Raw genomic sequence first — 21,756 nt, 5'->3', positions numbered from 1 at the left:
GGGGGTCAGAGCTTGGGGGCGCGGGGTAAGCTCGCAAGCACCTTAGGGTAAGCGCAGGAGGTCCTCCCGTGCGGATGGCAGGGAGAGTCATTGTCCCATGAAGGACAGGCACCCCAGATGAGGCACCACGTTCAGGGCCACAACCTCAGGGAACAGGGTGGGGCAGGCAGCAGGGAGGCCCCAGCAGACAAGGACAGCAGTTCCTGAGGGCAGGGGAGCCCCCTCAAAGGCAACAACTGGGTTTGTACTTGAGAACATATGAAGGCCTTCCTTCCTTCTCCCCATGTGTTTTCTAGTGGGATGGTTCTGTGTAGTTGCCATTATTTTGAGTCATTTCTTCCATTATGATTTATTTCATGTCGTTTTTTGCATTTTGCGGGCCTGCTCACTGCAGTTTCCACTTGTTAGCCAGTAGTGCAGAGGAACCTAGGAAAGATGAGAAGACAAGGCCTCCCCCTCAACACCCACCCATGGGTCAGACCCCAACAGGGTGAGAGGCCAGGCAGAAGGACTAGCAGCTCCACAGTACGGCGGAGCAGGCTGACTCTCCTAGACGCCAAGCGTGGAGTCGAGGAGGACAGTGGAGGTCTCAGTGAGAAGTTACCTAAGAGTTAAACACGTTACCAGAAACGTGAAGGCTTAAAACAGCAGACATTTATTCTTTTCCAGCTTTAAAGGCCAGAAGTCCAAACTAAGTCTTATGGGCTAAAATAACAGATAGTTCCTTCCGGAGGGTCCGGGGGAGAGTTTGTTCTTTGCTGTGTCCAGTGGCCAGCACTCCCTGGCTTGAGGCTGCCTCACTCCACAACTCTGCCTCCAAGGTCACCTCTCCTGCTCTTCTGCATCCAAATACCCCTTTGCTGCCACCTTGAAAGGACCGTCATGTTTCCATGGGGGCCCCCTGGATACTCCAACACACATGCTCCTTCTCAAAACCCTTAGCTTAATCATATCTGCAGAGTTCCTTCTGCCACAGAAGGTGACATTCATGGTCTCTGGGAATCAGAACCTAGCTATCTCTGCGGGTATTCTCCAGCCTATTATGCCGGCTGGATGTGGGGCAGACTTGAAAGTGTTCCCCAGGTGCACCCTGATTGATCAGCAAAGGACAGCTCACCACTGACTTGGGAGCTGAAGCACAACCTTTGCCCAGCCGGTAGCTGAACGCTCCACTGACTCAGACGCGACTTCTCAGCAGCTGGGCTTAACTGTAAGAGGGGGTGGGGGGAGGCGGGGGGCTGAGTAGTACGTCGGAAGCTTCACACCGTAGAGGAACATACTCCACAGAACCGCTCCGACAAGCCCCAGAACTAATGAACTAACTCCAACAGCAACAAGGCCAAGGAAGAGCCCGCTGGTCACAGCCCAGAGTTCCTGCAACAGATCAGTAACTCTGCCAACTGGCCGCTGACCCCTCTTGGGATGGACCACCGCTGAGATGCATCCATGCTGCCCAGGGGGCCTGGGGCAAGGGCCAGATTCACTGTGAAGTCAGGAGGCTCAGGATCCCTCCAGGTCAGGGCCTCAGCAGAGTGTTCACAGGGTTGCACACTCTGTAAAATTTCCAAAAGCATGTCATCACAGTGAGGTTAATTTTCTATTCCCACTGCACCCAGCATTGTGTCATTTCTTCCCCTGCTGTTGGGGATGGGTGGGGGCATGGTGGGCTCTGCTCAGGCAGGCTGAGGTGGGAGCAGCTGCTCCCTGGTGTTGTTCAGGTATTGCTGTCATTCTGGTACAGAAGTGACTCTCAGGAACACAGCCGCCTCTCAGTGCTGGGCGTCACCAACATCAGGCTGATGGAGTTGGCTAATTTCTTCAATTCAAAAAACATTTAAAATGTGATAAACAGCCCCTAAAGACCCTGAAATCTTAGGGCTCATATGTAAAAGAAATCTGATAGAGGTTTTCTCAAATTTAACAATTCTGAGAATGTACACAATATTAGATAAAGCTACCATCTGGTAGCTCAGATGGCAAAGAATCTACCTGCAACGCAGGAGACCAGGATTCGATCCTTGGGTTGGGAAGATCTCTTGGAGAAGGGAAAGGCTACCCACTCCAGTATTCTGGCCTGGAGAATTCCTTGGGGTCACAAAGAATCTAACACAACTGAATGACTTTCACTTTCACTTTCTAGTATTCTTGCCTGGAGAATTCCATGGGCAGAGGAGCCTTGCAGGCTACAGCCCATGGGGTTGCAGAGTCGGACACGACTAAGCAACTAACAAACACAGCTAAAGGGAGATGATTGGACAGCATCATCGACTCAATGGACATGCATCTGAGCAAACTCCAGGAGATGGTGAAGGACAGGGAAGACTGGCCTGCTGCAGTCCGTGGGGTTGCAGAGTTGGACATGACTTAGTAACTGAACAAGCTGAAGGGGCTGTTACCTGAAAACAACTTTATACCCAAGCTAGTTAAGTTATAAAAATAATCTTTGATTAAACATGTTAGAGGGGAGACTAAACTATCCTCTCTTTATATAGAAGGGGACATCATGAAAGTGTCACCATCTTAAGAGGCCATCAGATTTTGTATCCACAAAGCACAGGGGAAACATGTTAGAGAAATATATCAGGAAGTTAAGTGAGGACATTATGTTTGTTTTTTGTGTTTTGTGATGTTTGTGATACCGGTCAACTTTAAAAATTTGTGTTGAGACCTCCTTGGTGGTACAGCCAGTGGTTAAGAATCCACCTTCCAATGCAAGGGATGCAGGTTGAATCCCTGGTCAGGGAACTAAGGTGCCACATGCTGCAGGGCAACTAAGCCCTCATGCTGCAAAGACCCAGTGCAACCAAAAAAATATTAGTGTTCTGTGTTGGGACTTCTTTCCTCGCTCTGTTCCCTTAATTTTGGATATACGATCTTGTCCTCCTTCTTAAAAAGGGCCCTGAGATGGCTCTCCTTCAGAAGACAGTTGCAAAATTGCTGTGTCTGGGAACCTAGGTTTCAGGAGGGCTCCTGCCATTCCCCAGTGAGAGGGGCTCAAACCTCAACTCTTTGTACAAATAAACGTGCTTTATGCCGAACCCCTGCTTTCCTCTTAGGAGTCCAGGTACGTACCAGGCAGAGGGTGCCTATGACTGTGACCAGCCCCTGTGAACACCCTGGGCCCTGAGTCTCCAGTGAGCTTCTCTGGTGGCCAGCATGTCACGCACCATGTTGCAATTTGTTGCTGGGTGAATGGAGAGTGTCCCCTGAGATTTCTCAGGGAGAGGACTTTGGAAGGAGGCACCTGGTTTCCTCTGACTTTGCCCCAGCAGGCTTTTCCCTTTGATTTTCATTAACATCCTTTCCCTTGAATCCTGGTCATGAGTACAATTCTGTGTGCTGAATTCTGTGAGTTCTAGTAAATAACTGAATCCAGGGCCACGGCTGCTCTTGGGGATCTTCAACACAGCTCCCAAATCTGTATAAGCTTTATACCCCTCAAACCTGAATCCACCCAGGTGTGTACGCTGTGACTAGAACACAAAGGCCAGAGAACCAAGGGGTTCTCATTCCTGAAGTGCCCAGACCTTAAACCAGAGATACTACTGGAGGTGGGGGGTGGGGGAGGGGGAGGACACTTCCACGAGGGGCACAGCAAGGCATGCACTATGAAAAGAACAGCCAGCCCCCCCAGTCACTTTGGGCTCCTTAGGCCCAGAACCAACATTATTCTGATTATCCTGAGCTGCTAGGGCCGACCATGCAACAGGCAGGGCACCCAGGGGCTTCCACCTGCGTCAATGGACTACAGCAATCTTGACCTAGTGAGAACAGAAACACGAAGTGTCCACAGTGCTGAGAAAAAGGCCTGTGTGACTCCACCGGTAACCTGCTCAGTCCAGCTGAAGAGCCGAGGGTGAGGGCACTGAGCCAAACAGAGGATGATAGCCATCACGGCCATGGCCCAGGCGCAGTGACAAGGCCTCGTGCAGCAGTATTCCAGACCACCTCAGAGGGGTCACTGTGCCTGGGACTTAGGCCCAAGCCCACCACAGCATGTCTGTTCCACCTGCTCTTCCCACAGCTTGACATTGAACTGCTCCTGTGGATGGGGAGGGGGCACCATGTCACCTCCCCTTGAGCCTGGCAGACCTTTGTGACTGCCTTGACCCAGAGTCTGGCAAGAGTGACACTACTGACTTCTGGAGGCTAGGTCTTAGAACGCCACGAATACCCACTTTGTCTTGGGAGGCCACCTTGGTGCCGTGCTTTGCGGAAGCCCAAGCTGGATGGAGAGGCCACATAAAGGTGTGCTGTCTCTCAGAGCCCCAGTTGAGCCCTGGCCAACAGCCAGCACCTGCCACCAAAGACGTGAGGGAGGAAGGCTTCACGACAATGCTGGTCACCATCAACAATGACCACAGACAGGAAAGCCCCAAGTGCACACGGCCGTCAGTCCCTGTCAATGTCGCCTCCCTGTGGTCAGTGTCACAGCCCTGCTGATTTATCCTTCCACGCTCAAACCTGAAGCATGGGATCTGGCTTCTAAGCACTGCAGAGGAGCTGAATAATGCCCTAAGTTTAGTCCTAAGTTGTGTCTGACTCTTACAACCCCATGAGCTATAGCCCACCAGTCTCCTCTGTCCGTAAGATTCTCCAAGCAAGAAGACTGGAGTGGGTTGCCATTTCCTTTTCCAGGGGATCTTCCCAACCCAGGGATCAAACCCAGGTCTCCTCCACTGCAGGTAGATTCTTTACCAGCTGAGCCATAAGAGAAGCCCGAATAATGCAGATGAGGAGGGGAATGAGCTCCCTGATGGTGACCTTGACCACCAAGCAAAAGGTATCTGGAAACAAGAGGCAGCTGTGGAGGAAAACATTTCATCTCTCCTCCTGTGAGCCCCTCCGCTGTTCCAGGGCACTTGCATCAGGCCAGGAAATTCAAGAGGAATGGCAGTAACCCTCTGAAGGGGGAAGGATTATGTAACTTTTAACATTTATTCCAGGTGGGAAAGGAGGGAGAATGTAACTCCCACACAGCCTTCACTCAGAAAGTCACTGCACTGGGGTTCCATCCCCCAGACCCCCGGGACACACATCCACTGCCCACAATGGGGTGGTTGCTGGGTACATTCTACTTATTACTTGATACTCGTATCAAGCAAAAAATTAAGAGTTCCACAGGATTACTTGGACAGATCTGATAAAATATTTTTGAGTTAAATGCAGAAGTGTATGAATCAATGCCATTTTTAAAAATAAGAGTTCCAAAGGCCATTATATGGCTGTACATGTACAACTGTATATACATGTGTCTGTGTGTGACTTGGATGTAATTATGAGTGTGGAGAAAAACATGGAACCATTTTTTAAGCTATAGTAGATAGGGGGATGCTTGCAGAGAAAGAAGGCAACATGGAAAACTGAAACTAAAAAATCTGACCATGTGTACGTACAACATAAATATGTCTGCTTTTTAAACGGACAAATGTAAAACCTAAACGGTTAAAAAATTAAAAACAAACAAACAAACAAGCGAACAGAGCGTATATCTCAGCTTGGGAGAACGCCTGCATTTATGATTGCGGAAGAACTTAAGACCAGCAGTGGCGGCTATCCTCGCAAACCTCGAGGGAGATGCCAAGCGTCAAGCAGAAGTAAAGGCGAGCCAGCGGCGCGGGGAGCGCGAGGCTCAGTGGAGAGGCAGAGGGAGAGGCGGCGGCGCGGCGGGAGCCCCCCACCCCGGGTCCTGGCAAGGGCCCGGGCCGGCGGCGACCAAGGCGGCGTGGGGCGGGCAGGCCCGGATGGTAGAAGGACCCGCCCCCACGACAACCCGGGAAGAAACGACACGGCGACTCCACGTCCAGCATGCCTCCAGCCCTGCAGGCGCAAGCCCGTACCGCAAAAGGCCTCAGGGGTCCCTCCACGCGCCCCAGAGCCACAGTTCCGCACGGACCGGAAATGAGATATGGTGCCCTCGGGCACTCTGGGAGAATCGCAGGGCTCCAGAACCGGAAGTTGGAGTCGGTGCCCCGGAAACCGTAGTCCCCGGGAATCGGAAGTGGGGAGTCAGTTCTACCGGGAATTGTAGTTCTGCCGAGCGCTCAAGCGGGGTTAGCGCCCGGGCAGCATGGCTGGGCTGGAGCTCCTATCGGACCAGGGCTACCGAGTGGACGGGCGGCGCGCTGGGGAGCTGCGCAAGATCCAGGCGCGGATGGGTGTATTCGCGCAGGCCGACGGTTCGGCCTACATCGAACAGGGCAACACCAAGGCACTGGCGGTGGTCTACGGGCCTCACGAGGCGAGTGGGCGCGCGCGAGCCGGGCTTCCTCCGAGGGCAACTGCGTCTGTGAAGGGCTACCAGGCTGAGTAGAGGCCTCGGGGGTGAGGCTGGCGCCCGCCGCCTTGTGGGGCCGCGGCCAAAGTCCTAACAGTGTCCTGCACGATGGTCCCTGCCTTTCCCCAGCGCTCGCCACTCCCCTTTGTTACTCCTAAAACCGCCAGGGCCGCTCCCACTCGCTCCCTCACCTCTCAGCTCCACTCCGACGTCACCTCCGGGTGATACCTCACCCCATCCCACCCGACCACCTTACCCACCCTTTACAAGTCAAGTTTCCTCCTTTACATCCACACACTTATCTGGTTTCCCGCACCCGCCTCCTCAGACATAAATTTAACTTATTTCTCACTGTTTGTCTCCTCACTGGAACATAAACTCCGTGAAGACAGAGAGTGTTAATAAAACCGCTTGGGTTTATCACCACTCCAGCGATGGAGACTTAAGGCCAGAGAGGTAGAAGCATGGCAGTCTTGCAGAGCAGAAAGGCTGGTGATGGGGAAGGAGGGGAGGGTAATTCCAAATGAGACTGAGGGATTTCTAGGGAAGCAGGAATTCAGGACCTTTGTAAACAGGGAAAAGATTCAAGATTTTTAATCTCACGCGTGATGGAACCCTTTATAAGGTAAGCAGTATATGTATTGTGTAGAGGAGGTAGAATCAGACGATATATGTAAACAGATTCTCATACAAAGGAAGCATGGGTCGGGAGAGGACGAGTCAAGAGTGGAAACAGGGAGGCCTGTCAGGAGAGAGATCCAGGGGCGATGGTAGCTTAGCGCCTGGCCCAATGGCCCTCCCTCGGGCTGTGTTTTGCAGGTAAAGTGGTTGCTTGTTGGGATGTTGGAGGTAGAGGGAGGAAGGGCCTGGCTCATGTGTTCTCCCCCACCCTACCCCAGATCCGAGGCTCCCGGGCACGAGCCCTGCCTGACCGGGCCCTGGTAAACTGTCAGTACAGTTCTGCAACCTTCAGCACAGGGGAACGCAAACGGCGGCCACACGGGGACCGCAAGTCCTGCGAGATGGGTCTGCAGCTGCGTCAGACCTTCGAGGCAGCCATCCTTACACAGCTGCACCCACGCTCCCAGATTGACATCTATGTGCAGGTGAGCAGGCAGCAGCCCTCAGCCTGTGGAGAGGAGAGAGAAAAGAGGAGGGGTTGGGGTTCAGCGGCTTGAAGGACTGATGCCACTGGGGGGTTCCTGCAGGTGCTGCAGGCAGACGGCGGGACCTATGCAGCTTGTGTGAATGCAGCCACGCTGGCAGTGTTGGACGCAGGGATACCCATGCGGGACTTTGTGTGTGCCTGCTCAGCTGGCTTTGTGGATGGAACAGCCTTGGCAGACCTCAGCCACGTGGAGGAAGCAGCTGGGGGCCCCCAGCTGGCCCTGGCCTTGCTACCAGCCTCAGGCCAGATTGCACTGCTTGAGATGGATGCCAGGCTGCATGAGGACCACCTGGAGCAGGTGCTAGAGGCGGCTGCCCGGGCTTCCCGGGATGTACACACCGTACTGGACCGTGTGGTCCGGCAGCATGTACAAGAGGCGTCTGTCTTGCTGGGGGACTGAGCACATGGCCACCCAGGCCCAGAATAAAACCCAAGCGCCTTCCACTGTACTTTCATCTCTTCCCCACCGCACTTCCTTGCCCCTGGATCCTGGCCTGGTGCTGGCTCCAGCAGTGACTAAGGGTCCGCCCCCAGACATGCACTACACACCCCTTGCAGTCAGTCCTGCTCACCCTGCTCATCAGGGTGCTTCAGGTGAGCACCCTGGAGAAGGGGGATGTCCCTGAATGAAGTGAGCAGCCTGGGCCAAGAAGGGTTCGAGGCAGCTGGGCAGTGAGACACAGCCTGGTATAATGAGCCACGTCCCCAGGACCATGGAGTCTGTCATTCTTATCCCAACACATCCAGAGTCCTGAGCACAAGTCCTGAGGGGTGGCTTTGGGTATTCACCATGGTCATGTGGGGGCCGTGTCCCACATCCTCTGGATTGTGGCTTGGACTGAAGGGTCTCTTGCCCCCTTAGGAGCCTTTTGGGCCTGTCCTGCTACTTACCTTGGGCTACAAAAGTACAACAGACACATAATGTCACCTGGAGTCTTCTCAGTTCTGACCCTAAGTCATACAGACACTCCCTGCTGCCCCACCACTGCACCTTCGTCTTTCAGGCTCCCCCTTCTTCCACCTCAGACCTGAGCCCTGACCACCAGCCCCTGCAGCCTGAACCAAGGGGCTGCTGCTTCTCTAATATCCCAGGCACCTCCTGGCCCAGACAGGGGTGCTTCCCACTTTCTACTCAACACACCCCAGCTCCTTTGAAATCCTTTGGCCAGTAGTATCATGCACCTTCTTCCCTGTGGTCATCTGACCCCAATGATTTTGGTTCTGGGCACATGCTTGATTCCACTCGGCTGGTTTTGGTTACCGACATCCATTGGAATGGACCCGCCAACGCCTTGGCTTCTCTGTCCGCGGAAGCCCCCTCACATCCTACCACGGCACTCAGACCGGTCAGTGCCAGTGGGAGCACCTTCAGAAATCTGGCGTCTATGCTCTGATCGCCGCTTCCCCTTTTACTCTCAGCTGCCCTATTCATCACTCTTCTCTGATTCCAGTTGAAGCCGAGCTTTCTCGGGCGGCCGGTAGTCTTCATTGCCTCCGGTGCCGCACACTGCGGGTAGCCTACCTGGAGGCCGCCCCCTCTCGACCGGCTACGGGCTGGGGAACGCAGACCCGGCTTCGCTCCCTCCACAGCGGTTCTGCTCTGGGCATGCGCAGCGGCGCGAGAGCTGTCGGGACCGGAAGTACGGGCGGGCGCGGAGCCCGGGTCTGACAGGAGCGGCGCGCGGGGTCGGCCGCCGTAACTGGCAGTTGGAGCGCCGTCTCGGAGCCGCCCGGCTCTGCCATGGGCCTCCTGTCGGACCCGGTGCGCCGGCGCGCCCTCGCCCGTCTCGTGCTGCGCCTCAACGCGCCGCTCTGGTGAGGGCGGGGCCCCGGGGGCAGAGGCCCCTCAGACCGCTCGCGCCCGTCCCCTCCCGCCCACCGGGATCAGTCGGGACCTCAGGCTTGGGGCTCAGCTCTCCCGTCAGGCGTCCCGGGACTCGGTCCAGGTCCCGCAGATATGCCCTCTCCATTCCCAGTGCAGAGACAGAGAGGCAGGGCCTCTAACGCTCCAGTGGTCCCTCCGTCCCTCTCCCCGCAGCGTGCTGAGCTATGTGGCGGGCATCGCTTGGTTCCTGGCGCTGGCTTTCCCGCCGCTGACCCAGCGCACTTACATGTCGGAGAACGCCATGGGCTCCACCATGGTGGAGGAGCAGTTTGCGGGCGGAGACCGTGCCCGGAGCCTTGCCCGGGACTTCGCTGCCCACCGCAGGAAGTCGGGGTGAGCGGCAGAGCCATGGTTATCAGAGAAGCAATGTCAGTCAAGGCCAGTGAACTCTGCTCAGAAGCTCTCTTTGTGTCTCCAGGGCTCTGCCAGTGGCCTGGCTGGAGCGGACGATGCGGTCAGTGGGGCTGGAGGTCTACACGCAGAGTTTCTCCCGGAAACTGCCCTTTCCAGATGAGACCCACGAGCGCTATGTATTGTGGGGGAGGGGTGTGCCTGCAACCGTGAAGCACCTTGAGGGGACGGGGGGATGTCCTGGGGCCAGAGCAGTCACTGGTGGGCATTCTAGGACTAGAAAGGGAGGCTCTCAGCCGCCTCGAGTGCGGTCGTGCTGAGGCTCCCCCCCAAATACTGCGTGCAGATGGTGTCGGGCATCAACGTGTATGGCATCCTCCGGGCACCTCGCGCTGCCAGCACGGAGTCCCTGGTGCTCACCGTGCCCTGTGGCCCTGACTCTACCAACAGCCAGGCTGTCGGGTTGATGCTGGCTCTTGCTGCCCACTTCCGGGGTGAGGCTCAGGGGCTCCTGCTGGCAAGAGAGGGTTTGGCCACCGCCTCAGACCGTGCTGACCCGCTTCTGGTCTCTAGGGCAGATTTACTGGGCCAAAGACATCATCTTCCTGGTGACGGAACACGACCTCCTGGGCACTGAGGCTTGGCTTGAAGCTTACCATGACGTCAACATCACTGGTGGGTGCTCTTGCCTGGCCCTGGCCCCTCCCAGGGCCACTGTCCTCACTGGTCACTTGTTGGCAGCTCACTCACCTGCTTCCACAGGTATGCAGTCATCGCCCCTGCAGGGCCGGGCTGGGGCCATCCAGGCAGCTGTGGCCCTGGAGCTGAGCAGCGATGTGGTCACTAGCCTCGACGTGGCCGTGGAGGGGCTCAATGGACAGCTGCCCAACCTGGACCTGCTCAACCTCTTCCAGACCTTCTGCCAGAAAGGGGGGCTGTTGTGCACGCTGCAGGGCAAGGTAGGGCCACCTGCCTGGGTAGCATGGGACCTGTGTGTCGGGCCTATCTGACTTTGTCCCCAAATCTTCTAAGCTGCAACCCCAGGACTGGACCTCAATAGATGGGCCACTGCAGAGTGTACAAACGCTGCTGCTCATGGTTCTGCAGCAGGCCTCCGGCCGCCCCCACGGTGCCCATGGCCTCTTCCTGCGCTACCGCGTGGAGGCCTTGACCCTCCGTGGCATCAATAGCTTCCGCCAGTATAAGTATGATCTGGTGGCAGTGGGCAAGTAAGTGGCTTCTGATCTCCCCTTTGCATGCTTGGGGCAGGGTAGTGAGTGGGTGCCTGGGGGTCTGGCCGTCTATGACCCTGGCCCACACCCGACAGGGCTCTGGAGGGCATGTTCCGCAAGCTCAACCATCTTCTGGAGCGCCTGCACCAGTCCTTCTTCTTCTACCTGCTCCCTGCACTCTCCCGCTTCGTCTCCATTGGCCTCTACATGCCGGCTGCTGGTTTTTTGCTCCTGGTCCTCGGTCTCAAGATATCCTCTGCCTCCACTGTCTGTTTGTGGCTCGCTTCAGGTCCCCCCACTCTAGGCTGGGGAGAGCTCTCCATCCTTGGGGCAGGGGAGTAGGAGTGAGCCCTGGGTCCCTCACTGGGCAGAGCCCATTACACCTCTCATCAGAGTCCTTAACTCATCCACGCTCTGGAACTGTGGATGCAGCTGCATGAGGCTGGAGTGGGTCCTGAGGAGGCTGGGGAGAATCCCCCCCACCCTCTAACACAGGTGATGGTTCCCCCTGCTGCTATTGGGGTGAGCTTTTAGGGTCCCAGGTGGTAATTACTGCTGCTGTTCAGTCTCAGCTGCAGTGGAATGGGGAGGGTCCTTGGGACTCCCTTGGTCCTAGGATCCGTCTCCAAGTGCCCATGTGCCCTGCAGGGTGTGGGGCTGGCCTCGCTTGTGGCACCCTTGCTGGTCTCCCAGGCCATGGGCCTGGCACTCTACATCCTACCAGTGCTGGGTCAACACGTGGCCACCCAGCACTTCCCCGTGGCTGAGGCCGAGGCCGTGGTGCTGACGCTGCTGGCCATCTATGCAGCTGGCCTGGCACTGCCACACAACACCCACCGGTGAGGAGCTGGGCTGGGTGGTCGTGGGCAGGTGCACCCTGGACGTGCAGGCGGCTGCCTCTGAGCCCCTTGCCTTGCAGGGTGGTGAGCACACAGGCCCCAGACAGGGGCTGGATGACGCTGAAGCTGGTGGCCCTCATCTACCTGGCACTACAACTGGCCTGCATCACCCTCACCAACTTCTCTCTGGGCTTCCTACTGGCCGCCAGCATGGTACCCGCTGCTGCCATCACCAAGCCCTCTGGGCCCCGGTACGTGCTGCTCAGCCCCCACTGCAGAGCCCGCACCCCTCCTCATGGGTTCTACCTCACACGTTCCTCCTCCCCGCCTGGTGCCTCTGCTCCTCCCCAGGGCGCTCTACGCTGCCCTGCTGGTGCTGACGAGCCCAGCAGCTACACTCCTGGGCAGCTTGTTCCTGTGGCGGGAGCTGCAGGAGGCACCGCTCTCCCTGACCGAGGGCTGGCAGCTCTTCCTGGCCACGCTGGCCCAGGGCGTGCTGGAGCACCACACCTACGGCGCCCTGCTCTTCCCACTGCTGGCTCTGGGCCTCTACCCCTGCTGGCTGCTCTTCTGGAACGTGCTCTTCTGGAAGTGACGGAGGCAGCTGGGAGTTCCCCACGTTCTCTTCTTCCTAGGAAATAAACAGTTCTGTTTCAGATGTCCTTTGGGCTCCTGGCCCACTGTCTGCTGTGTATGTGGGGCCACAGGCCCTGTGGTGAGAAACTGCTTGCAGGGCCTGGCACCCTGCTCGGCTGCTTCTGGTCCACTTACCGTGTGGCAGGAATGAGGGCCCCAGTGCCAGCCTTGGGAGGAGAGCCTGGGTGGACACTCAGACCTGACTGCAGCCCCAAGTGGACTCTCCCAACGTCGGGGGTCTCTGTGCATCATGGTCCAGTGCTGAGTAGGAGGAAGCATGGCGGGCAACGCTTGGGGCCCTGATGGGAGCTGAGGCGCCAGAGACCCCCACGGCGCCATCTCCAGTGCTGGAACTAAGGGGACACAGGAGGCCCCGGGTATGGGGAATGTCGGCCAGAACTTTGATGTGGGCTTGGGGTGCAGCAGGAGGAGCCCCTCTCCCGGCCTCCTGGGAGTGCCCACGAGAGATGGGACGGAGATGGAGCCGCTGAGCCCACCCAGCTCCACCCAGAGCAACAGCCCAGGACAGGGGCGACCCGAGTTCTGAGGGGCAGGGCACTGACGCGGGGCTGCACAGAGGCCTCAGGCTGGGCCAAGCCTCCTGAGAGGGACTAGGATGTCCAGTGCCTGTTGGGGAGGGGGAGGAAGGCAAAGTGGGCCATCTGGTGATGCCAGGGCCACATGAGGCCGAGAGTCAAGGTGCCCTGCCAGGGTGGCGATCCCAGTACAGTCCTGCAAGCCTCAGTGCTGAAAGGAGCGCACCAGCTCCGGACACTCTCCTGCAGCACCACATCCTGAAATGGGGTGACCTGGGACCGTCCCAAGGAGGAAGCTCCAGGCCCCAGACCCCCCACCCAGGCCTGCCTCTGTGGTGGGGCTCCTCTTCTTGTGGGAGACTTCCCTCAACACCTAGGGGTCCCTGACTCCACCGTGGGAGAGGGCCAGCACCTGGAGGGCTTTACTCTGGGACTTCTCAGCATTGAAGGGTACGGGCACCCTGGGTCCAGATTGTTCTGGATGGGCTGGAGCAAGGGTGTTGGAGACCACTGTGACTGCAGCCTGCCCTTGGCCTGTGTGTCTTCTAGTCACTTCCCTGTTGAAAAAACTTCAGATCCTGAGGCTGGGCAAAGACTTGCAGCCCACCCCCCACCCCCGCACCCCTAGAAATGCCTCCAGGCTACCTCTCTCAGGACTCTCCCCTGGTCGATCAGGCACCATTGGTCTGCGGGCTCCCTGTCTTACAAGGTGGAAGAGACCTCGGCTCTGCTGTGGTCTCCCTGTTGACTGCAGACCGGCATTCTACCGGGCTTCAGCCTCGATCAGCCATTTTTAACTAGACTTCGGCAGTCACTTAAAACACAAATTGTGGAAATATGTTACTTCATGAAACGACTATTTGCTGTTTGAGCTTAGCTTTGCAGAACTGGATTTTGGCACTGATTTTCATTAATGTCACTTTGTGTGCTGTACGTTTTATAAAGAAAGAAAATGTCAGGCTCTCAAGATACAGATGAGATGTACAAGGGCTGCGTATGTGGTCCCACAGGGTTAACTCTGAAGGTATCCCTCTCCCTCAATCACGGGACCCTCATTTTGGCATGAGCACAGGCCACCATGTATAAAGACGCTCCCAGACTACGTGCAGCTAGGTGAGGTCATGTGACTACAGAGGCCCCTAGACCTGAGCAGAAGCTTCAAGGGTGAGTCCGGTTCAGTTCAGTCGCTCAGTCATGTCTGATTCTTTGCGACCCCATGGACTGTAGCACACCAGGCCTCCCTGTCCATCGCCAACTCTCTGAGTTTACTCAAACTCATGTCCATTGAGTCGGTGATGCCATGCAATTATCTCCCTCTCTCATCCCCTTATCCACCTGCCTTCAATCTTTCCCAGCTGCAGGGTCTTTTCAAATGAGTCAGTTCTTCGCATCAGGTGGCCAAAGTATTGGAGTTTCAGCTTCAGCATCAGTCCTTCCAATGAATATTCAGGACTGATTTCCTTTAGGATGGACTGGTTGGATCTCTTGCAGCCCAAGGGACTCTCAAGAGTCACCACACTTCAAAAGCATCAATTCTTCAGCGCTTAGCTTTCTTTATAGTCCAACTCACACATCCATACGAGACTACTGGAAAAACCATAGCTTTGACTAGATGAACCTTTGTTGACAAAGTAATGTCTCCTTTTGAATATGCTGTCCAGGTTGGTCATAACTTTTCTTCCAAGGAGTAAGCGTCTTTTAATTTCATGGCTGCGGTCACCATCTGCAGTGATTTTGGAGCCCCCCAAAATAAAGTCTGATACTGTTTCCATTATTTCCCCATCTATTTGCCATGAAGTGATGGGACCAGATGCCATGATCTTTTCTGAATGTTGAGTTTTAAGCCAACTTTTTCACTCCCCTCTTTCACTTTCATCAAGGGGCTCTTTAGTTCTTCACTTTCTGCCATAAGGGTAGTGTCATCTGCATATCTGAGGTTATTGATATTTCTCCCGGCAATCTTGATTCCAGCTTGTGCTTCTCCCAGCCCAGAATTTCACATGATGTACTCTGCATATAATTTAAATAAGCAGGGTGACAATATACAGCCTTGATGTACTCCTTTTCCTATTTGGAACCAGTCTGTTGTTCCATGTCCAGTTCTAACTGCTGCTTCCTGACCCGCATACAGATTTCTCAAGAAGCAGATCAGGTGGTCTGGTATTCCCATCTCTTGAAGAATTTTCCAGAGTTTGTTGTGGTCCACACAGTCGAAGGCTTTGGCATAGTCAATAAAGCAGTAGTAGATGTTTTTCTGGAACTCTCTTGCTTTTTCAATGATCCAGCGGATGTTGGCAATTTGATCTCTGGTTCCTCTGCCTTTTCAAAATCCAGCTTGAACATCTGGAAGTTCACAGTTCACATACTGTTGAAGCCTGGCTTGGAGAATTTTGAGCATTACTTTGCTAGCATGTGAAATGAGTACAATTGTGCGGTAGTTTGAGCATTCTTTGGTATTGCCTTTCTTTGGGCTTGGAATGAGAACTGACCTTTTCCAGTCCTGTGGCCACTGCTGAGTTTTCCAAATTTGCTGGCATATTGAGTGCAGCACTTTCACGGCATCATTTTTTAGGATTTGGAATAGCTCAACTGGAATTCCATCACCTCTACTAGCTTTGTTTGTGATGATGCTTCCTAAGGCACACTTGACTTCACATTCTAGGATGTCTGGCTCTCGGTTGGTGATCACAGCATTGTGATTATCTGGGTCATGAAGATCTTTTTGTACAGTTCTGTGTATTCTTGCCACCTCTTCTTAACATCTTCTGCTTCTGTTAGGTCCATACCATTTCTGTCCTTATTGTGCCCATCCCTTGGGTGAATCCATGCAGACATCAAACAGCTGCTTCTTTCCCATCCTTGGGGATGTGGAATGAAGCACGTCAGAGATGTAAGCTTCAGCCCACCCTGTGGGTTGGAGGAGACAAGAGGGGGACTCCCTGGACCTCCAAGACCCTGGGCTGCTAAACTAGGCTTCATTTGCAAGAAAGAGAAACAAATCTCTACCATGTTTGAGTCATTATTTGGAGTTTTCTGACACTACAGTCCAGTTCCTACAAGGTGTCTGTTGCTGAGCCACCCAGGAACTCTCAGGCAGTTGCCAGCTGGAAGCATCTAGAAGTATGTATGCATCTACAACTGTGCGTATCTGTTGTGTTGATCACCAGCCTTAGTAATAAGTACTCGATATTCCTTTGCAGGTTGCCTCCCACGCCCCAGAACAGGAGCTCTGTGGGGCAGGGCCTTTGTCTTACTTTCTGCCTCTTTTCCAGCAGAGCCAAGGACTGGAAAGGTAGAATATACACCTGCGTTTGTTGAATGAAAGAAGAAAAGAATCAGAGGGATCCCTTCTGGAAGTCCAGGAGGAAGCTGGGGTCAGGCCCGTTGCCATCCTCGGGGCTCACGGCTGGGGATACGGGGTGAAGACTGGGAGGTCGAGGGTGCAGGACCCGCCTCAGGACACACAGCAGCTTCCCCACAGCCAGGCCTTCTGCAGACACCCTGTGGTTGGCTGGCTGTCCCAGGTTAGCTCTCTGCTCTTCTCAGACCCTTTGCCAAGTCACCCCATTCCACCTGGGGCTTCAAGGTGGGGGCTCTGGGCTGCCTTAGGGTCCTTTCCAGGCTCCAGCTGCCTTCATGCCCACACTCAAGTCCTGCCTCCTGTCTAGGCCCCTCTTCTGAGGCCACATCTGTCACCTCTGCCTCCTGGATGTGCCACGGTCCCCTTTAAGTCATCTCTTCCCAACCTGAACACCTACTCTGCATGCACCTCCTCCCTGTGCCCTCACCCAATTCTGGACCTGGGGTCCACTTTGCCTCCCTTCCAGGGATGCCCCTTGCATCCAGGATAAAATTAAGCCTCCTCACCTTGCTCTCCAAGACCTGCACAACCAACTCCTGCCTTCACAACATTTTTATTGCACACAGAAGTAACACTGTACCCCCGCTCCCCTTTTATCCTTACCCTATTTTCTGTCTCTGGGTTTCTGGAAACTGGACTTTGATAAGAATGAATAGGATCCCTTATCTGCGGGGTATCCATTCCAGGACTCCCAGTGGATGCTTGAAACTCTGGATAGCACTGAATCTGACTTTCTGTTCCTGTCTTCCACCCACAAATTTAATGCCTTTTCCATCATAACCAAGCACTTAGGGTTAGGGTTAAAAGGCTTTCCGTATTTGTGGCTTGTGGGCTCTAAAGCACTGGCTCAGTAATTGTGGTGCATGGGCTTAGATGCCCCGGAGCATGTGGGATCTCTCCAGACCAGAGATCGAACCCGTGTCCCCTGCACTGGCAGGTGGATTCTTATCCATTGTACCACTGGGGAAGTCTAATAACAGTAATTTAGAATTCTAAATTTCCCTCTTAGCACCTCTCTTGATGGTGCTAAGTTTTGATATGTTGTGTTTTTGTTTTCATTCATCTCAAAGTATTTTCTAAGTTTTTCTGTGATTTCTTCTTTGGATTTTTTTTTTAGGAGTATGTTATTTAATTTTCACATAATTGTGAGTTTCCCTACTCTCCTTCTGTTATTGATTTTTAATTTCATTCTGTTGTGGTCAGAAAACATACTTTATGATTTTACTACCCTTAAATTTACTGAAACTTGTTTTATTGCCTAACATATTGATCTATCCTAAAGAACATTCCATGTGCACCTGGGAAGAATATGTACTCTCCTGTTGTTGGGTGGGGTGTTACACGGATGTGTTTAGGTCTGCTTGGCTTGCTGTGTTGGTCAAATCTTTCTTTTCTTTGCTCATGATCTGTCTATTTGTTCCATCCATTACTGGGAGTGGGTACTGAAGTCTCCCAACTGTTATGTTAAATGTTATGTTTCTCCCTTCAATTCTGTACAGTTTTGCTTCATGTATTTTGGGGCTCTGTTAGTCTAATATATCTTTATAACTGTCATCTTGATGAACTGACCTTTTTTTATTCCATTATAAAATGTCCTTCTTTAATGCTAGTATCAACATCTGTCTTAAAGTTTATATTGTCTGATATTAGTATAGCCCCTCTAACTCTCTTTTGGTTACTGTTGATGTGGTGTATATTTTTCCAAATTTTTACTATTTGTGTCTTTGAATATAAAATGTGTTTCTTATAGGCATTGTATAGTTGGATCATGACTTTTAAAAAATCCATTATTCTAAGCTCTACCCTTTAATTGGTGACTTTAATCTATTTACATTTAACGTAATTAATGATATAGTACAGTTATATCTGCTGTCTTGGTATTTGGGCTTCCCTCATAGCTCAGTCAGTAAAGAATCTGCCTGAAGTGCAGGAGACCTGGGTTCAATTCCTGGGTGGGAAGATCCCCTGGAGAAGGAAATGGCAACCCACTCCAGTATTCTTGCCTGGAGAATCCCATGGACAGAGGAGCCTGGCAGGCTACAGTCCCTGGTGTTGCAAGAGTCAAACGTGACTTAGCGACTAAACCACCACCATCTTGATATTTGTTCTCTATGTGTCTTATGTCTTTCTCTCCCTCAGTTTCTTCATTATTGTATTTGTGTGTGTGGTTAGATATTTTACAGTGTACCATTTTAATTCCTTTGTTATTTCTTTGACTATATTTTTTTATTTATTTTCTTAGTAATTTGGGATTTGGGATCACAATTGACATATTAATTTGTACAATCTGATTCAGATTAACATTAAATTAATTTTAATTGTGTTAAAAAATGTTTCTCCTATATAACTGTTTCCCCCTTCTTTATTTATTGCCATAGATTCCATCTCATATAGTGTATCTGTCTACATAGGGTTGTTTTTTTTTTTTGGTCACACTGTGCTGCTTGTGGGATCTTAGTTCCCTGACCAGGGATTGAACCTAGGCCCTTGACAGTGAAAGCAGAGAGGCCTAACCACTGGACCACCAAGGAATTCCTTATACTCATAGATTTATAATTATTGCTTTATGCTGCTGCTGCTGCTAAGTTGCTTCCGTTATGTCCTACTCTGTGCGATCCCAGAGATGGCAGCCCACCAGGCTCCCCCGTCACTGGGATTCTCCAGGCAAGAACACTGGAGTGGGTTGTCATTTCCTTCTCCAATGCATGAAAGTGAAAAGTGAAAGTGAAGTCGCTCAGTCGTGTCCGACTCTTAGTGACCCCAGGGACTGTAGCCCACCAGGCTCCTCCGTCCATGGGATTTGCCAGGCAAGAGTCCTGGAGTGGGGTGCCGTTGCCTTCCGTTGCCTTCTCTGCAGGAGTTTTTAAATCAGATAGAAAAAAGTTACAAAAAGCATTTGTACTTGTCTATGTAGTTGCCTGTGCTGGCGCTTTTATTTTCTCATGTGGATCTGAGTTATCGTCTAGTGTTCTTTCATTTCAGCCTAAGGACTCCATTTGGTATTTCTTGGAGGGCAGGGTGTTTGTGACAAACTCTCAGTTTATCTGGAAACGTCTTAATTGCCTCCTTTTTTTTTTTTTTTTTTTTTGAGAGATGGTTTTGCCAGACATAGAATTCTTGGTTGGCAGATTTACCTGGTTTATTCTTTCAGCACTTGAACCAACTCATACCACCACGTTCTGGCCTCCATGGTTTCTGCTATGAGATTTTCTGTTAATTTTATTGAGGACTACTTGTATGTGATGAGTTACTTCTCTCTTGCTGGTTTTTTTTTAGGTTTTTTTTTTTTTTTTTCCTTTTTAACAATTTATGATGTGTACAGGTGTACTTCATCCTACTTGGGGTTCTTTAACTTCCTGTATGTGTAGAATACATACATGTTTGTTTGTTTCAGTCAAATTTGGAAAGTTTTCAGTCACAATTTCTTTAAATATTGTTTTTGTCCCTTACTTTATTTCTCCTTTGCTCCTGAGAATTTTGTATAGGTTGGTATGCTTAGTGATGTCCCACAGGTCGCTGAGGCTCTGTTAATTTTTACTCCTTTTTTTTTGGTTTGTTTTGCAGATCAGACGATCTCAATTGACCTAACTTCAAGTTCGCTAATTCTTTCATCTACTTACTCAAACCTGCAGTAGAGCCCTTCAGTAAAATGTTTCATTTCCATTGTTGTACATTTCAACTCCATCATTTCTATTTGGATTCTCTTTGTAATTTCTTTTTATTGACATTCTCTATTTCATGAGACATTATTATACTTTCCTCTAGTTTTTTAGATATTATGGCTCATTGAACATACTTTTTAATTCAATTTTTTATTAAAAGATTTTTACTTTTAGTGGAGTATAGTTTATTTACAATGTTGTGTGTTAGTTTCTGCTATACAGCAAAATGAAAGTTATACATACACATACATCCCCTCTTTTAGATCTTTTCCCATGTGACTCATTACAGAGTATTGAGTAGAGTTACCTGTGCTATACAGAAAGTCCTCATTAGTTATCTATTTTATATGTAGTGGTATGTATATATCATATTTAGCCCCTCCTTCTTTAAATTATATTTAGCTAAATTTCCCCAGGAGTAGTTCCTATTGATTGGTTCTTTTTATTCCCATTTATAGGCCAGACCCTCTCCTTTCTTTAGATGTCACATAATTTTTTGTTGAAAGCTAGACATTTTAAATGATTTGTTGTTGTGGTTGTTCAGTCACTCAGTCGTGTCCAACTCTTTGAGATCCCATGGACTGCAGCATGCCAGGCTTCCCTGTCTTTCACTATCTCCTGGAGTTTGCTCAAACTCATGTCCACTGAGTTGGTGATGCCATCCAACCATCTCATCCTGTGTCGCCACCTTCTCCTCCTGCCTTCAATCTTTCCCAGCATCAGGGTCTTTTCCAATGAGTTGGCTCTTTGCATCAGATGGCCAGAGTACTGGAGCTTCAGCTTCAGCATCAGTCCTTCCAATGAATATTCAGGGTTGATTTCCTTTAGGACTGACTGGATTTAATGATACAAAGTGGAAATTCTGGACATTAGATTCCAAGTTTTGTTACTGTTGCTGCTGTGGTAGTTGTATTGGTATAGTGACTTTTCTCAACTAATTCTATCAAGTAAGTCTACTATTTGTCATGGGTAGCCAGCAAAGTCTCTACCTGGTTAGCTCAGTGGTCAGATAAATGACTGGACAGAAATTTCCTTAAGTGTCTGGAACCAATAATTGTTCAGTTGCTCAGTCATGTCTGACTCTTTTTGACCCTATGGACTGCAGCATACCAGGCTTCCCTGTCCTTCACAGTCTCTTAGAGTTTGCTCAAACTCACGTCCATTGAATCCATGATACCATCCAACCCCTTTATCCTCTGTTGTCCCCTTCTCCTCCTGCCTTCAATCTTTCAAAGTATCAGGGTCTTTGCCAATTAGTTGACTGTTCACATCAGGTGGCCAAAGTACTGGTGCTTCAGCTTCAGCATCAGTCCTTCCAATGAATATTCAGGACTGATTTCCTTTAGGATGGACTGATTCAATCTCCCTGCTGTCCAAGGGATACTCTCAAGAGTCTTCTCCAGTACTACAGTTCTAAAGCATCAGTTCTTCAGAGCTCAGCCTTCTTTATGGTTCCACTCTCACATCCATACATGACTACTGGAAAAACCATAGCTTTTACTAGAGAGACCTTTGCTGGCCAAGTGATGTCTCTGCTTTTCAATACACTGTCCAGGTTTGTCATAGTTTTTCTTCCAAGGAGCAAGCATCTTTTAATTTCATAACCAATAAATCTCTATCTTTTTCTAAGTGGCTCTGGGTGCATGTAGGACATGCTTCAGAATTCAGCCAGGCAATTTACAACTCTGCTTTAGGCTTCAACTGTGCACAGAGCCTCAAGGTTAGCCAGAAGTGAGCACTTAGGGCTTTTTCTGGTCTTTCATGAGATACACTGTCCTACTTATGTTCGGGATTTTCTGTATTCTGGAA

At 51.6% G+C, this 21,756-nt stretch overlaps 2 protein-coding genes and 1 long non-coding RNA gene across 3 annotated transcripts; 2 read left to right on the top strand and 1 right to left on the bottom strand.

The window, feature by feature from the left end:
• Window positions 1–5,966: 5,966 nt before the first annotated feature.
• Window positions 5,967–7,887, top strand: EXOSC4 (exosome component 4). Its single transcript, XM_061438286.1, has 3 exons — window positions 5,967–6,241; window positions 7,177–7,383; window positions 7,486–7,887. The coding sequence occupies exons 1-3, from the start codon at window positions 6,071–6,073 to the stop codon at window positions 7,843–7,845; spliced, it is 738 nt and encodes a 245-aa protein (XP_061294270.1). The 5' UTR covers window positions 5,967–6,070; the 3' UTR covers window positions 7,846–7,887.
• Window positions 6,856–9,045, bottom strand: LOC133260147 (uncharacterized). The gene is made up of 2 exons (XR_009740669.1): window positions 8,968–9,045; window positions 6,856–7,406 (listed from the first exon to the last, which is right to left on the bottom strand). It is a non-coding gene; the product is annotated as an uncharacterized LOC133260147 (long non-coding RNA).
• A 129-nt stretch (window positions 9,046–9,174) lies between these two features.
• On the top strand, window positions 9,175–12,414 carry GPAA1 (glycosylphosphatidylinositol anchor attachment 1). The gene is made up of 12 exons (XM_061438157.1): window positions 9,175–9,260; window positions 9,484–9,663; window positions 9,749–9,860; window positions 10,028–10,175; window positions 10,255–10,356; window positions 10,444–10,640; window positions 10,714–10,910; window positions 11,009–11,162; window positions 11,325–11,408; window positions 11,562–11,752; window positions 11,833–12,003; window positions 12,104–12,414. The coding sequence occupies exons 1-12, from the start codon at window positions 9,187–9,189 to the stop codon at window positions 12,345–12,347; spliced, it is 1,854 nt and encodes a 617-aa protein (XP_061294141.1). The 5' UTR covers window positions 9,175–9,186; the 3' UTR covers window positions 12,348–12,414.
• The last annotated feature ends 9,342 nt before the right edge of the window (window positions 12,415–21,756 follow it).

The sequence above is a fragment of the Bos javanicus genome, chromosome 14, assembly GCF_032452875.1.
Source record: "Bos javanicus breed banteng chromosome 14, ARS-OSU_banteng_1.0, whole genome shotgun sequence".
NCBI classification, from domain to species: Eukaryota; Metazoa; Chordata; class Mammalia; order Artiodactyla; family Bovidae; genus Bos; species Bos javanicus.
The sequence above is the reverse complement of the archived record's forward strand: the minus strand, read 5'-3'. Positions and strand labels throughout refer to the sequence as shown.